Raw genomic sequence first — 17,743 nt, forward strand, 5'->3', positions numbered from 1 at the left:
AGTTGATGACAATGGACATCCTTGTTTAACCCAAAAGTGTTTACAATTTTTTTTGAGATTCCTCTTCCCATGCGCAATTGACACATCACCTTCTCATGTGTTCAGAAAACCGCAAGCATAAACTCACTTGGCACTTGGAGTTCTTCCATTCTTCTCCACAAATTGTTACGTGGAATCATATCAAAGGATTTCTTAAATTCCAGAAAACAACAATACAATCTCTTGCATTTCAATCGACTTTCCTCCATGAGAACACGAAGAGTGACAAGATGATCAATGGTGCTATGGCATCGACAAAACCCCGCTTTTCCTTTTGCACGCTTGTCATTCTCTTCAGCCCAATCACTCAATTTTATCTCCATTATGCAACCAAACAAATTTTCCATAAGAGACACAATAATTATAGTACGGTAGTTGTTTACATTCTTTACATCCCTTCCTTTATGCAAAGGCTTGACCCAATTAGTACTCCAATCATAAGGCATACCATGTTGAAGAGCAAGGTTGAACATATCATACATCCACTCATGGGTAAAATATCCCGTCCATTTGATCATCTCTGGTTTGATACTTTGAAGATATCCCGCTTTGCAAGTGACCAACTTTTCAAGCCCACCGCATACATTCTCAGTAATAAAAAAAGAGGGCTACATGGCATTGAACCATAAAATGGTATATTTTCAGCATTTGGTTTCCCATATGATTGCCTAAAATGTATGTACATATCCACAAGACTCAAGTTACCAAAATTCTCAATCCGCTTGTCCCTCAAGTTTCTCCAAAATCTTCCACATGAGTGTGCCTTTTCTTAGACTTGAGAAAGTTGTTTCTTTACTTCCCCCCATCTTCTTTTCTTTTGAATCAATGCTTTTTCTGTATGCAAACGACTTTGATAGTTCTCTTTGTCCATAGTTTCCTCAAGCTTTTCCAAGGACTTTTGAGAATCTTGACACTCTTTATCGAACCACCTTTTGTGTGATCTATCTTTGTTGACACGATGGAGATTCTTTATGGAAAATCATTTTTTGAAACAATAAAAAATAACTTTCTTGAAAGATTTCCCTTTAGTTTCCAATGGTACGTCCTATTGAAGCTTTGCCATCCATAACTTTTGCTCAACCATTTCAATGTACATTGATGCCCGTTTGGAATCCATACATAGTGATAACTTCTCTTTCCTTTGGCTGAAATAATCATGCCTAGTTGCTTCTCCACATGCAAGGTCAATGCATAAGGTCTCATGGTTTGATTGTGTGTCCATTGCCCAGTCATAAAACTCTTTATGTGATACAATGGCTTCAAAGAGTAGCATATAGTCAATCACACTATCCCCATTATGCTTTCTACATGTAAATGTATTGGTTCCACTCCACAAAGATACACCATTGGAAATGATCATACACGGTGTCAAGGGATATGTGTTCTAAACTTAAGCCAGGTCAGCACTGGGTTGCTGGCTGTGGAAAAATTGAGAGAGAAAATTTGCCGCACCGCACAATACAACAACTTTTAATCACTTGGTAATGCTATTGACTCACAGAACTTTCTCAGAAACCGGTAACACTGACAAAATTGATGCACAATTATGAAGGAGTATCCTTAACAACACTGTTAATTGATACTAATGATGATTTAGGAGCTTAAACTCCCCTAGCTTACAGATTACTCCGGGCTGTTAACGGCTCCACGATTCATAAAAAAGAAACAACTAAATTAGGTTGCCTGCCCGACGAACAAAATTCCATTGTGTCGATTCCATCTGTTTGATTGTCTTCAATCAATGTCTATGCCGAAGCTTATTTCTTCTCTTATGACTGCTTACCAGCCTTTGTTGGTCTCTCCTTGCCTTGCTTGGCCCTTATCTCCTCGCCTAGCTTGATTGGATTGGAGATCGAGAGAGAGGGAGATCTCGCCTTGAATTGAAGATTGAGAGAGAGGGAAAACTTCTTCTTGCCAAGATTTTCCTCGCCCTTCAATAAGAGAGAGAACTAGCCCTTGCTTGTGTGCCGAGGACGAGCCGAAAGCACCTTCTTGTGCAAGCTCGAGAGAGAGAGCACCCTCTTCTTCCTTGCACGCTCCCAAATTTCTCCCCTTCCTTTCTTGCTTCAAATGCCACAATACTCCCTCGCATGCAAAAGGCCCTCCTATATATAACTCCCTACCTTCCTTAGCAATGACAACGCCGTCGTTGCTAGGGAGGCATAAAAAAGCCCTCCTGCTGACGTGGCAGCCAGATTCGGAGTTACACAAAATCTACCGGGACAAGGTCCGAAAAGGTTCGCCATGGCATGTTGGGCATCTTTCCATTCTTAGCCACGCTCAACTAAGCTTTGTACATCCCGGCGCGATCCTGTTTTCATTCCCCTGCTCTCGGCTTGCTCTACTAAATGCCATGGCGACCCTCTTTTCACACTTATTCAAAAAACATTTGCTCCAATTTACCTTTGCCTTAGGTGGCCTTTATCATTTTCTTTTCACAGCCCTTAAGTTGGTGGGTGGCCGGTCTTAGTGGGCAGCTTTTAAGTTATGGCTTATGGGCAGCATTATGAAGGGCACCACATTTGGGCATACACGCCGACTAAAGCATCACCGAGCACAACTCCTCTATTCGCATACATAAAAGCACCTCATTTGGTATGCATGCTGGCCGAAGCATTGCCAACTACAAGTGAACATCAGAAGCAAATTGCCAATATTCGTGAATTTGATACCCATATCAGCTTCTTAGTGCCATGCGCCTGAGATCACTCCCTTCGCACTTGCTGAAAATAGCCCGAACCTTCTTACCACATCTGTGTTGGACACTCTCCGCAATCATTGCATTCCAAGAGACGTCATTTTGGAGACGATGCTCTTCAAGTACTTATGTGCTTCCGTACGGGCACCACATTTAGCATATTTAACTTCTAAAGCATATCGATTTGCGGTATTCCTTGATTGAAGCTCAAAAACTCCCAGATGGCACTCCTGCCGAGCCAACTAGACTGGCACGGAACCGGCCCTCGGAGAATCTTTAATGGCCCATATCTTGGCAATCGTAACTTCGTTTGTTGCTGATCTGAAAAGACTGACATGCTCCACAAAGTGAGCTCTTCAAGCCCATGCATTCATTTCAATTCTATCACCTCAGCTGTAGTTGTCCAATCTGGTACGGATCTACATTAACTCAAACTTCAAACTACCATAACTTCTTCACCATAGCTCCAATCGATGAGCCGTAAAGACAAGCCGGTAGAGCACATCAAGCACTGTAGTTCTGGGTCACAATATCCCATCCCTGCCCACTTCAAGAATAAAACTTTTTAGCATCATGAAGGCATGTTTTGGCTCTTTCAGCCGTAGTTGACATACATTCAGCATTGAACTCGACCTGCTACTAGGCCCTAATCACTGCTCATTAATCCTATAAGATTCAAACAAACTTGATGTGCATTTTTCTGGCATCTTTCTTAGCATGGTAGCGGAGATGCACGACAACGTGCTATTAAACATGTGTAAAAGTAACTTCCCATAGTGATCCGTCAGCTCTTTCTCATCCATTGAAGTACGATCATACAAGTGAGCTTCCTCCAAATCCCTTGAAATGTATGGCATATCAAATTGTTGAGGATCATGTTGCAATGTTTTTGTGCCAGCATTCATATCTCCAAATACAATAATATCACCTTCGCCTTTGAAATCAACAATGTACTCTTTTAAATCAAAAAATGGATGACCTCTATCCATGCAAGCATAAAAGGGGGAATCATGAGATGAGGAATGTAGTAGCCGGCTACAAAATTGGGTGCACTTTTTGGTGTCATAATTTTTAGTCATACATAATGTTTGTAATTGTCAGCTTTCACAATTGATACAAAATCTTCCAAACCTTTCTTAACCATACATGCTACCCCTCCTTTCCCTCTTTGTTTCTTGAGATTCTTTGACCACATCAATGAATGTACATTGTAATCCTCCAAGCCATTAATCCTTTGTATATCATGATCCCAAAATTTAGCAAGAAGTACAACGTTGGCTTAAAGAGAGAGAGAGAGAGAGGGAAGGGAGAAAGAGATAGAGGTAGAGAGAGAGAGAGACAGAGGAGGGAGATAAAGAGGGAGAGAGATAGAGAAAGAGGCAGAGATAAAGAGGGAGGGGAGGGAGAGAGAGAGAGACAGAGAGAGAGGTAGAAAGAGGGAGAGAAAGAGACATAGAGGAAGAGAAGAAGAGATTGAGAGGGAGAGAAAGAGGGAGAGAGAAGGTGATAGAGGAAGAGATAGGGAGAGAAATAGAGAGATAATGAGACATAGAGGTAGCGGGAGATATAGAAAGAGAGTTCCGTCCGTTGGTCTAGGTGATTGCCCCTCTTGTGGAATTGTCCTGTGCCATGTGGCAGCCACTGGCTCCATGGCCTTCCCAAGCCTCATAAAATCACCCCAAAAGCACTTGCCAAGGACTTCCCGCCGATCCAATTGCCAAGAATAAAAATACGGCCACAAGCCCATTGTGCCGAGTCCAATTTCATCTTACCTTGCCACACTTCCAAGATCCCCGAGCACCCAAATCGAGGCCGCAAAAAACATGAATATTCATCTGTAGCCAACTCCGGGCAAATGCACCCATCTTTCTGACTGCTGTAACTTTCTGCTCCGGGCTCCGTTTGACGTGCAGTCAACTCCTCCTAGCTTCATACATCACATAGAATCTTCTCAAACTCTGTCACAGTCCAAAAAATGTGAGATGGCACGACTTCCCATGTGGTCAGGTGGGCACCGACATAGCCCCCGACAAAATTTCAATTGGCCATAAACTGCAATCTGTAGTTCTAATCTGCAATCTAAAAAGACAGGTAGGCTCCATAAATCTAGCACTATGTACCTATACACTGACATCCACTTGGCCCACCTGTCACCTAGCTACCTTATCCGCCGACAAGAATCTGCAATGTACTGAACCTTCAAATTTCAATATCTTGGGATCCATAGGTCTGTTTGATGAGCCCTCTGGACTTTCTCCTTCAGCACTTCAAGCTCTACATTCTTGAATCCAAATATTACACCTCGCATTTTCTTCTCTTGCTCCTTAAATTAGCCCCTTCTTCTGGAGCCTTCCTTGACCTATAAACCGGATCAGCCATACATATCCGTTGCCACCTATCTGCCCATGAGTTTTACAGCTTCTCTAGCCCTTTTCCATGCTTCTGCTATCCTGTACATACCTACCCATGCCATCTTCTATGGTTGACACACTTGGTTGTACCAACGTGCTCAAAATGGTCTATAAAGCGGATTTGACCAACACCTAGGGGCTTTGTCATGACACCAAAATTGAAATAGCAGGCACCAACGTTAGTTTTAGAGACTCATATTCTCCACATGTGGAATATGTCTAAGATAAGTATGATCGTAAGAAGAGCATCATTGAAGTACGAGATGTACTTATGTGTGGAGGTAATTTGAAACACTTAGCAACATGAGTGAGAGGGATCCTCATTAACCTTGCTTCACACTAGCTAAACCAGAATCCTTGAACTCTTAGACCATGTATCCCATGTGACAACATACAAACATAGAGATGTATTTGGGATACTGTAGCCCATAATTATTTGCTCTTTCATGACCTTGTTATGCGTTTAAAGAGAAAAATAGATAAAAGCATTCAATCTTATTCATCCAAGTTGAGAAAGTCAAGAAAATGATATTCAAAAGGAGAATAAAACCAAATCATATGCCTACCTAGAGGTTGAACATAACGTGCACTTATCTATAGTCACATGCACTTTGCAAAATTGAAAGAAACAGTTGGAAAAATCCTAGGTGTTGCCTTTGCAAATCAAATCCCTTGGTTAGATTCTACAATGTCAAACCACTTGGTTATACTTCTCATGAAAACTAGATAGCCTAGCAGCAAACAGTGAGACCAAGACAGTCTATTATGTGTAGCAATTATTGATGTCAACTTTGTAAGCTAAACTTGTTCACTACCCATTGGCACCTTGTGGACTTCTTTTCTTGAAAGTCTAAGTGTGAAGGTTCCAAGAATTGACCGTCAACATTTAGTAAGTGATTTAGTAATCACAAGGTGGGTCTTACCCGAAAACTGTGCTCATATAGACACTCTCAATGCTATAGACCAAATAGGAGATTTGCTCTAGTTGGAATCGTATTCACAATTGGATCTTTTTCTAGACTTGAAAGTCCATAATCTTGGGTTTTTGTGAGCAGTCGTGCTCTCTAAAATGCTTGCTTCATCTATACACCTTGGTAGAGATAAACCTTTATGAGTATAAGACTTTCAAAAACACAACTTGATTTTCATAGTTAAAGTATGTAGTGCTAAAATAACACCCAAAAATCAGTAATGGCAAGACTCTTGCTTGTCCATTAGAATTGATGGGTACACAACTAGATAGAATGGTTTAATCTTGAAAGCAATCACTAATGGACTACGGACATAAGACTCTTTGCCATTCCATTCCAAAATAGATGTCTCATAGCCTTTTAAAAATAGACGGCTGTTAACTCTTCTTGTTACCATATGGACATAGAAAGATCTTAGTAAGATCATGCCTACTTTCACTTTTCTCACATAGAATTAAGAAAGAGAGAGAGAGAGAGAGAGAGAGAGAGAGAGAATGATGGGCTGAGGAAAGTCTCTTCATCTAGTGTGTTGTATGCCCCCTGCGTATGTCTTTATGCAAACAATGGCAGTTTCATAGATTATATTATAAGTGTACAACAATGTGCTTGTACAACACAGTTGTAGAGAGAGGTAACATAAATCACATCTTGACCCACTTACCTTGTATGTGGTCGTGACTATACAAGGGTGACTTAAATATGGCATTTTTCCTGTGAATAAACATAAATAAAAAATATTTTAAGACATCAATAACTTATCTCGTCTTTGACAAAGTAGCTAGTGTTATAGCGGAAGATAAACAATAATGAGATGGAATTATGTCTACCTCACTAGCATGTCGTGTATCCAGAGGTATAAACCCTTGGTGACAATGATGGACCCTACAGATTGAGCTGATACTAGAAGTGCCTTGCACAAGTGGACATGGATACATCACAATTCGCCATTGTCAGACACAAATTGTGAGATTATATCCTCATTGTGCCAAATTCCCACGATTGTGTGCCAATGTGGTTGATTTGAAGTCAATGAAAGGATCTTGGCATGGGTTATAACCCTTGCTTCTTATGAATTCTGTCAAAGCACTTTGCTTTGTACAATAATAAATCCTTGCCAACTTAAAGGTTTAAAATTATATAGAAAAAGAAGAAAACTTGAAATTGTCAAACCTGGTTTCTCTACTGTGTTAGTGTCTTGAGTTTTCAAAACAAAAACTCACTCGAATCTTGATCATAGCCATATTTTCTACGTGAGAGAGAGTTGTTGTATGCACCATATACGCCATCTTGTCACATAATGAAATAACATAGAGACACTTGCCAAGTCTCCCCCCAAGTTGATATGACCATAGTATATTCCAAACATGGGAAGTCTTATTTGTGCATGATACTTCTCAGTAGCCCCACTTTGGATTCTACCATTGCTCATAGCTAACATATACTCTTGCTCACAGATAGATGTCATAGCAAAAGAAAGTTGACCTTGTCGATCATTCACAAAAAAGACCTTTCCTAATTGTAGATCTTATGGAGAAGAAAAAAAAACCTGCAAGTTATGCATCTCGTACCTGCTCATCTTGAATGTTATCCTTGATCATTCACAAATGTCTATTTCATACCATAGCTATCAAGCACATGCTCAATAAACCAAAATTAACTACCTACCTCATTAAGTACGCCTCCTAATGGGTCTTGGCATCATCATAATTGAATGAGCTTCAATCAAGAAGAAAATTGAGAAATTCTTTGTCAGATATCGTTGCTTGGTTCAATAGTTGCCTTACTTCCTGGTGCCGAGGGTCTTGCCAGTTTTACAATTAAATTAGAAACTTGTGAAAGATTCAATGCTCTAGTTTGGATACACAAACCATGCCCATGAAAGTGTTTGGACAAAGCCTTGCTCCTTTGTCCCAATGATGAACAATTCTCAACTGTGTTAAACCACGATATCACTCGGTAGCCGATGTCATAAAATCTAATATCTAACCAACCCAAATGATTTTCTCATATTAAATTTATCATTTAATGTGGGAGAATAAACAGGAACAATGGTTAGAATATAGATATGTATTTATGGATCTGTCTCAACACGGGGCCAAGGGTAAAAGGGGTCCAAATGAGACATGGTATATTAAAGAGCAATGCTACATAATGGATCTTGAAGACCATAGGGTTAGCTTCTTTAAAGACCTCTAGAAGTTAGTGTTCAAAAGTCCTTTGACCTTAGGCAAGCTACGGCTGACCTTGAGGTGGAAATTCTACCCAAGCATGCGGTGCTTGTTGGCTTCCTAAGTGTTAGTGGTAACTTTACCCAAAATCTTGAGGTGTTTCTCACATGCTTAAATTTCTTGAAGTATCCAGTTCAAAGATAACTCTCAAGAGACATGAAAATGCCATGCTTGATTGACCAAGTCTTTGAAGTATTCAATTCAACTAAAGGACTTAATAAGCATAAAAGACACATGTTCAAATGATCCTCCACATGTGGCACTCATGATGTGTTTGAATGCATAGGTTTTAAAGGGGTCCAATGAGAATTTAAATACATAAAAATAAATAACTAAGCTCTTTCTCTTAGAGATAAAAAAGAGGACACATATCCAAATGAAATAATAAAATAATACGAGAGAGAGAGAGAGAGAGATTGAGAAAGAGAGAGAGAGAGGTAGACCAAGCATGAGAGGGGGGCATACTCTCCCACACACACACACACACTCTGTCATTTTGTGGAGTGCAAAATGCAAGATCTCCATCTCCTTCTTCAAGTTTGTTGAGAAGTAGAGAGCTTACGCCAACACTCTTGGCTATGGAATGCAAATCCAACCAAGAGCCATGCTACAATGATTAATCTTGCCATCTTCTTCATCTTCATTACTACGCTATTATGCTATGCTAAGCAAGAAGAGTGATGATAAGTGAGGAACTATTTCTTTCTCCTATGGAATGTTTCTTCTTCCTCTTCCCTAGCCTCATTCCCCACTAGCTCTCTCCACCTTCGCAGGTGTTTGAGACCTTGGGACTGAGGCTTGGGATAGTTAATGCTTTTTGCAAAGTTTATGTTAAGCTCGTGATGCATGAAGCTTTCAATCTTCATAGCATCACCAAGGTCACAAGGAACACAAAGATTGTATTGTAACAAAGTCTCTCTTAATGGGAGAATCTATAATACAAACGCGTTTTGGAGGGGGGATCGCGGCTCCAAGTAAATCCGGTCCTCATCTATTGTCATGTTCTCCAATACTCTCTCTCTTGCAAAAGTATTGTTCATGCCAAGTTAATTAAGTACTATGTTTATGCTGCTACCATCAATTAAGTTCACCCTCCAAGTTCTCAAAGTAATCTCTCAAAAATGCTCACTCTAATTCTCTTAATTCCGCTATTCTCAAAGTTCATAGGCCATTTCCATTACATTGGTATGAGAGCATTTGGTTTCTGTTTTCTTGCTTACGAAGAAGAGGTCCTAAAGTATCCTATTAATGGTTGATTATGCTAATTGTATTAGGGTATCTATTATCGGTTTTGTTGAGCCCATAATGTGGGATATGGTGCACACCTCGGGAGCTCTGGTCTTAATAATGGGCACTTTTTAGACTTGCCTATGGATTTACCATTATTCAGCCACCATAAGAAGTCCAAAAGGAGCTATCCCTTGAAAATTTTGCTAGGGTAGACCCACCCCACTACTCTCCATAATTAACCAATTCGAGCCATGGGTGTAGATACTTAAGTGCTTATTTTCAAAGTCTAAGAGGAGTAGCAATTAAGGTTTTGAGTTGCCAAAGAATACACTAAGTAAACACATAAGTATAATTACCATGGCTGACAATAGCCAAGAGAGTAGAATGAACATTGATAACTTTGATCTTGCACATAAGACATATTTAGAAATTTTGGGAAAAATGCGCAATTTTGGGACAATTTTTTGTGAGCCACATTCTTGAGTGGTGGTTGCATTGTGCTAGGTTGGATTATTGTCAACCATTAGTGTTAACTTTGCTAGGTTGCATTTGTGTCAATAGATGGCGGGTCTCTGATTCTTCTAACTCAAAGAAGTTGCATTGTGCTAGGAATCAAAAGTATACAAAGAACTTGCAAAATTATGCTTTCACACCTTAAAATGGAACTAGTTAAATCGAAGTTGATGTGCTAAAAACCTCTCCTAGTAATTTTTGTGAAGATCATAGCATCATGTCATGTTCATTCTTGTTTTATGCTCAAGGAGCCACCCACCACTCAAATTCCATGCTAGAATATCGTAGTAGATTATGAGATCAAACAACCTTGAATTCCAAAATGATGCTTTGTGTACAAATTTACTAGACATGTTGGAACTCAGTGTATTCTTTGTCATTGTTTTTTGTCTAGAGCATTATACTAGGAGATTTTTTTGGGATTGAAATTGGAAAAACCTCATGATGTTGTCGTAGTTCACAATGTGGGATGTAATTTGAGATTTTTTCTAAAACATCTTTTGAAAGTTTAATAGGAACTTTTAAATTCTCTCATACTAAAAACGAGAAGGATTAAAATGAGTGTTTTGATCTAAAAAACTTTCATAGCACTTCTGTTGTGCACTGGTTTGGTAAGGCTCAACATAGAGACTGAGGCTTCAAGAGCCACTCACATTTTAAAATTTCAACTAGCTACATGAGTTTTAACTTAAACATCCAAAATAGAAAACTATAAAAGAAAAAAAATTAGGATTGAAAAAAAGAAGAAACCTGCAAGAGATTTTAGACATTTTCGATGTAAGAAACTCGGACTCATGAACTCCTGCATCAACATGGTGATCCTTTGCCCCAACGACACCAAGCTAGGTATATGTGGTGCCACTATCACAAAAGCTCATGAAATTGTACGATGAATTATTGTATAAACATACTTGTGATACATACTAGCCCTTGATAATTCTTCTTTTAATGGTTGGAATCTCCTAAGATCCCACTTGATGTATTTTGAAGAATGCAAGGTCAGTGGCATCTCGGATATCCCTAGATTATGCTTAGCAAGGGTACCTTAGACTTATGACTACAAACAAAGGTTTTTGAGCTAAGCCAATCCACTATGAAACCTCACGTGTCAAAAAATCCATGAGAATTTTTTATTAAAATAGAGAAGCTCACTCGCTTAGCTTGCATCCCTCCCAAGCCTGCATCACAGGAGAGCTTGTAGTTTCCATGGCTAGCTCTGGCCCTCCTTGCTTGAGGCTTCCTTCATTGTACATGCCAGATGCTTTCTCCTCCTCGTGTCATCGTGCACCTTTGCCTTTGTAGCATCTTGAAAAGATTTTGGCATCTTTGTGCTAGTTTCAGAAATGTGTAGGACAAACTAGCCTTGATAATTCTTTTACAACCACAGGCAACAAATTGTCAAAGACAACAAGGTTCGAGCTAAAGTTCGAGCCAGGACTAGAAAAATACATTTTTCCAACCAAAGAAAAAAAGGGCAAACTTGAAGTGCTCCCCGCTTTTTAGGTCAAAATTTACACTAAACCTTGTGTAACTCCAGTTCTCTTAAAGGCAAGCTCAAAATCTAGCCTGCATTTAAAGATTTCAATCGATTAAAATACATACTGGCAAGTTGGCAACTGCGAGGAAGCTTGACGAAGAAGACACTAATGAATTTCGTCAAAGTTGACGGATACGTTGGTCAAATTTGAAATGAAGGTGAGTTTTCATTTTTGAAAATAACGATAGAAAACCTGTGATGGTGTATCGCTGCTGCTGTGCGCCACGGTGAGCTCTCCATGAACTGAGGCTTGATAAGGAAAGTCTAAGCTTCAACCTGTGACATAATCTGTTCTCCATGCTCTCTCGCTACTTATATGCTGTCATGATCTCACCCTGAAATGTGGCAATATACCAAACTGTCAGCTCACCATAACCTCTGCCATGAACCTGTGACGATGTGTCCTCCATGCCTTCGCACTATTGTGTTGCCGTGAGCTCGCCATGATATCGAACCACCTTGTGTGCTATGCCTTGATTCCTCCATGAGATTTGGCATGAACAGAATGTCACCGCCTTGAGGAGCCATGGATTTTCACCTTTGTCAAGAGTGCAAATTATACTTCTTTCAGCTATTTCATGTGCTTCGCTTCTTTTCCTCTTTCAAGCGCCCTCCATCAGATTCTGCTGCGGCATGGGCTGAGCGTCACCTTGAGGATCCATGAATAGTTGCCTCTATCATGAAGCTTTGCTTCTTCTTCTTTTCCTGAACTTTAATGTAGCCAAAAATCTGGGCTATATAGGAGCTTTGGACGGCTTACCATATGGAAAAAAATATATAATTGCTAGATATTTTACTAGTTTCAATACACACATCTAGCAAAAGTGCAAACTAGTAAGTGTGAGACAACTCCTAGATGCTTCAAGTAGCAATCCTCTTACCATATAGTAAGTTGAGTAGCTATATGGTAAGATAGTTGCTAGATGAATCAAGAGAGTTCAAGCTCACTTGCTAGTTTGAGATGTATTATGAAACTAGTAATACATCTAGCAACTCGAATACGTAAAATAGTAATTCATCTAGTAACTTCAAGACGAAAAGTCCTAGCCCTACTCAGCGTGTCTCCCGAAATTACCTCAACCGTGTGAAAATATGTGGACTTTCAATAACTCAATCAACCCACGACATTTGGAACAATCCACAGCAAGAGACTTGACTCTCAAGTAACCCAAAACCCTACACACCCACACACAACTATAGCCAGATGTATTGTGCCTGGTTCACAATCACCTTGCAAAGCCTTTGACCTGACAAAATAGTCCTCATACGGTAAACGTCAATCCAACACGACTACCCACAGGCAATAGTATACATCTACAAGAAATCTCTCATCGTATACATCAACCCACCATGTAAGCTGAAAGTTCCACCTGCTGCTCCAGGATCAAACCACAAGGGGTTACCCTTGTCCTCGGTAGAATTTGTTATGGTCTATCCTTCAGCAATGACTTACGCGAGTACTCCAAATCCAGCTTCACCATGTTACTTCGCTCAGCACTTCACACTCATCCCTGCACTCTTACAACCCTGCATTTATATATATAAGCAATCAAACAAACACAGCGTAGATAATCCATGATTATTTATTTACATAAGAACTTTAAAAACAAACCACGTACAATCAAGCCTTGTAATTCACTTAAGAATTTAACAATTGCTACGTGAGTTATGCTTGATTTGCAACAAGCACGTCAAAGGAAAATGTCACCTTAATTTAAGCTAGATTATGGAGTCACAGGAAGCATTTACAATCGTTTGCCACTTCTAGTACATATACAAGAATAATTTTCCGCATATCAATTAGGTATTCTCTGCCATTTGATTCGACGAACTGTTATGACCTCCTAATAATCTCCATAATAAATCTGGCACTAATGTTGATAGAACTAAATAAAGTGCTTAATAGTTATGATTGTCACAAATTTTAGCTTAAATAAAAAATTTCATTACATGATGAGAATCACACATCTTTCAAGCTGTCCAAACAAAGAGATTCCAGCAAGGCTATTTTCTTCAGCTAGGAAATTGCAAGGAATTCACAGCAAGGACTAAAAGAAATCCACCTAGGGTACCTCAAGCTAGAACCTAAGACACTGACGAAATGAAATAGTAATGGGTGGGTAGAGTACAGTATAAATAAGGGAGACGTCTGTAAGGATTTGCATCAGCAAGTTCACCACTGCCATCATATGATCTGTAAAGACAATTCATTGGATACAAACAGCCATGCAACATAAATCAACCTTCAAAGTAAAGGAATGCATGGGGCTTGTTTTACCTGAAGGATTCCATCATCGATCAGCACCAGAGCTTGGTGTTATCTCTTGCACAAGATGGCCGTCCTCTCCCGCAGCGGCACCACCCCTTTAACATCAGCTCTTGCGTTGCTGAAATGTCCACCAACGTCATGAGCCGCCATGTCTACTCCTAGGATCGTGCCATCGAACTCGACAAATTCGTTCAGGTTCTGCCGCAACTTGTCAAGGACATGGAGCAAGTGGCTTTCCCGTTCGTCAGTGACTTCATTTCCTGGCTGTCATGGCTTGACATACTTGCAAAGCGGCACATGCGTTATCTCCAGCATCGGATGGATGCCATTGCGACTAGCATAATTTCCAAGCACAAGCAAGCCATGATGCAGGATCATACTCCCAAATATGACCTTCTCCATGCCCTGCTCAACAAAGAAAGCAAGGGCTTCATCACCATGGATGAGGTCAAGAGCATTGTAATGGCGCTCTTTGCTCCCATCATCTCTGTGGACATGACCATGCATGCTGCCTACAAGATGATGACATCCATGATTGTGATGCATGCTGTCACAGTGGATTAAAACATCCCAAAGCTTCCTTGCACCAGCCATGGTGAGCATATGCTACAATACACGCGCTCCACATCAGTGATTTCCTAAGGGCAAACAAAGGAAGCAAAGGCAAAGCTAGGAGGGAAGGGTACTCACACAATAGTAGTAACGTCAACCTTGCCAAAGATGGTACTGATGCAGAATCGAAAACACCTCATAAGGGAGCCCTTTGTAAGGATTTGCATCAGCAAGTTCACCAGTGCCATCATATGATTTGTAAAGACAATTCGTTGGATACAAAGAGCCATGCAACATAAATCAACCTTCAAAGTAAAGGAATGCATGGGGCTTGTTTTACCTGAATGATTCCATCATCGATCAGCACCGGAGCTTGGCGTTATCTCTTGCACAAGATGGCCGTCCTGTCCCACAGCGGCACCACCCCTTAAACATCAGCTCTTGCGTTGCTGAAATGTCCACCAACGTCATGAGCCGCCATGTCTACTCCTAGGATCGTGCCATCGAACTCGACAAAGTCCTTCAGGTTCTGCCGCAACTTGTCAAGGACATGGAGCAAGTGGCTTTCCCGTTAGTCAGTGACTTCATTTCCTGGCTTTCATGGCTTGACATACTTACAAAGAGGCACATGCATTATCTCCAGCATCGGATGGATGCCATTGAGACTAGCATAATTGCCAAGCCCAAGCAAGCCATGATGCACGATCATACTCCCAAATATGACCTTCTCCATGCCCTGCTCAACAAAGAAAGCGAGGGCTTCGTCACCATGGATGAGGTCAAGAGCATTGTAATGGCGCTCTTTGCTCCCATCATCTCTGTGGACATGACCATGCATGCTGCCCGCAAGATGATGACATCCATGATTGTGGTGCAGGCTGTCACAGTGGATTAAAACATCCCAAATCTTCCTTGCACCAGCCATGGTGAGCATATGCTACAATACATGCGCTCCACATCAGTGATTTCCTAAGGGCAAACAAAGGCAAAGCTAGGAGGGAAGGGTACTCACACAGTAGCAGTAACGTCAACCTTGCCAAAGATGGTACTGATGCAGAATCAAAAACACCTCATAACTTGCAGCTTGCTGACCTGCATCACGGGAGTCGGGAGATTCAAAGCGTGCTTCAATCCCGCTAGAATGCTTCAGCGTTAAGCTCTGCAGGTTTCGCACTTCTTGATAAGTGTGTCCGACCACTATCGCAGATTCGCAAGCTCTAAGTTGAAGTTGAACTGTGTCCGGCCAATGTCCTCCTACGCTCTAGGTTGAAGTTCCATGGCCTAGGATTAATGTAATACCCCTATAAATTTTGAGATTGACCTCTAAATTTGAATCTGAAGGGGAGAAAACCTGCAAATTTATTCAACTTACCGCTATTGTTTCCCATCATTAGGTTTGCCAATTTTTTGGAATTCGAAAAACGTTTTTTTCGAGCACTAGCTCTACCTTCTAAGGTTCTAAGTAGGTTTTTTTTTTTTGCCGGACGTGTCTGCCATAGAAAGTTGTGGAGCATTGATGTGTGGTTGCAAGTGAGGAACGATATGCTTGGGTAAAAAACCTTGGGCTACCTATGCCACGACTTCAGACTTTGATTCCCTACCCACAAATAAGTAAAATAAATCCCTAAAATCCAAAAAAAATAATGGGTTTATATCGGGAAATTTACTTGAGATGCCATACCTCTAACACCCTCTATGCAACTCATAGTGTACAAAAATAGTGAGACGAAGTCGATGAAGAAGCTACCATGGACACTCCAATAGCAATCAACTATTGCGTATACCCTGATTTTGCTATTTTCAAGTTTTTACCTTAAAAGAATTCCATCTTGAGCATCTGTTGTCTTTAGAATATTGAATTGCAGACCACAAAGAATCCCCATTCGTGAACATCACATCCAATACTCCAAGATAAAGAACTGGTGAACACATCCTATCCATGACTTGACCAACAACAATGGATTGGTGCACTCATGCATAGTGTTTTAGATACGACTGATTGCTTCCCTACAAGATGCATGTTCCTTGAATTTTGACCCTAGTTTCAAAAATCGATAAGTTGGACTCCAATACAAGGCAAGGAGAACGAGAGGAAGCTAGTGAACTTTCCTTTCTATGCATGATCATCATGAGCTGCAGAGAGGGTAAAACTTTTCTCCACAAAGAAAACCTAGCCTTTTCCAAGAAGCTGGCTTTTTGGTTAAAACTCTGTGGGGCGACATCAGCTAGGCTATGAGTGAATGTGAGAGATAGATAGATAGAGAGAGAGAGAGAGAGAGAGAGAGAGAGAGAGAGAGAGAGAGAGAGAGAGAGAGAGAGAGAGAGAGAGAGAGAGAGAGAGAGAGAGAGAGAGAGAGAGAGAGAGAGAGATCTATGATCCTGATATCTCATGACTCTAGCCAACGGTCCAAAGCCCTCTCTAAATAGACAGTGAAAGGTCCCTCGTATCTCATAGTATACCAGACAATGACAATGTGATGTAACTCTGCGGATCTGGCTCTATATGTCATAACTTGCATATCCTCGCTTGTGTTGGTACTCTCCTAAAACACTCCTCGTTGTTGTACCCTCTTCAGTGCTCCACCTCCTATCAACTCAAAGGAAGAGAAAAACATTGTTGCCTTCCACGTTTACATGATGCACTAGAGTTTTGGGAGAGCAGCCCAACAGAGGCCATGCCAACAAGATCTACACATGTGTGAAGGCCAATGACTCACGCGTTCCAAGCACTAAAGTGCTCCATTTGGGGAAGTCACTACAGTGCGCATTGTACAGGCTGTACATTTGCAATGTGTGTTAATAGAGAGAGAGAGAGAGAGAGAGAACATGGGCTTTAACTTATTCTATTAAGTATGGGCTTTAAAGAATACGTTGTGTGTGCGTTTCTTTGCAACCCTAATTCCAACAATTGGTATCAGAGCAGGTTACGTTCTCCCGGGCTTAGTCGCCCGAGCTGCTCTAGCACACGCCTGCTCACTTTCTCCAATTACAGTGAGGTTTGGTGAGCGTTCGCAGGTCGATAAATGTTTCGGGCTCAGATTTTTGATTCGGACTCATTTTCGCCTCCGTTTCCACTACAGGCAAGTCTGCACAGACTATTTCGTCATTTTGTGCAGAATTTTTGTCAGTGTCATTTTTTGCATAACAGGTGCCTTATAGTCTTCTACGGTTTGTGCTATATAGCACGTGTTGTTCCCGCTTCGTTTCTCCTCTTTTTGGGCAGTTTTCACATCAGGTGCAGCATTTACCATGGCTGACAACAACACAGATGTGTTCAAGATGTTTGCTACTAAGG

The 17,743-nt window shown here is 40.8% G+C and overlaps 2 protein-coding genes across 2 annotated transcripts; both read left to right on the plus strand.

Moving 5' to 3' along the window:
- Window positions 1-14,115: 14,115 nt before the first annotated feature.
- Window positions 14,116-14,460, plus strand: LOC147457773 (uncharacterized). The gene has a single exon (XM_086513658.1). The coding sequence runs from the start codon at window positions 14,116-14,118 to the stop codon at window positions 14,458-14,460; it is 345 nt and encodes a 114-aa protein (XP_086369784.1).
- A 538-nt stretch (window positions 14,461-14,998) lies between these two features.
- Window positions 14,999-15,343, plus strand: LOC147457774 (uncharacterized). The gene has a single exon (XM_086513659.1). The coding sequence runs from the start codon at window positions 14,999-15,001 to the stop codon at window positions 15,341-15,343; it is 345 nt and encodes a 114-aa protein (XP_086369785.1).
- The last annotated feature ends 2,400 nt before the right edge of the window (window positions 15,344-17,743 follow it).

Source organism: Adiantum capillus-veneris, chromosome 5 (genome assembly GCF_014529385.1).
Source record: "Adiantum capillus-veneris isolate H3 chromosome 5, ASM1452938v2, whole genome shotgun sequence".
In the NCBI taxonomy this organism is placed as follows: Eukaryota; Viridiplantae; Streptophyta; class Polypodiopsida; order Polypodiales; family Pteridaceae; genus Adiantum; species Adiantum capillus-veneris.

Excerpts from the sequence above, each read along its gene's own strand:
- LOC147457773 (XM_086513658.1), top strand. The coding sequence starts at position 14,116 with ATGGAGCAAGTGGCTTTCCCGTTCGTCAGTGACTTCATTTCCTGGCTG.
- LOC147457774 (XM_086513659.1), top strand. The coding sequence starts at position 14,999 with ATGGAGCAAGTGGCTTTCCCGTTAGTCAGTGACTTCATTTCCTGGCTT.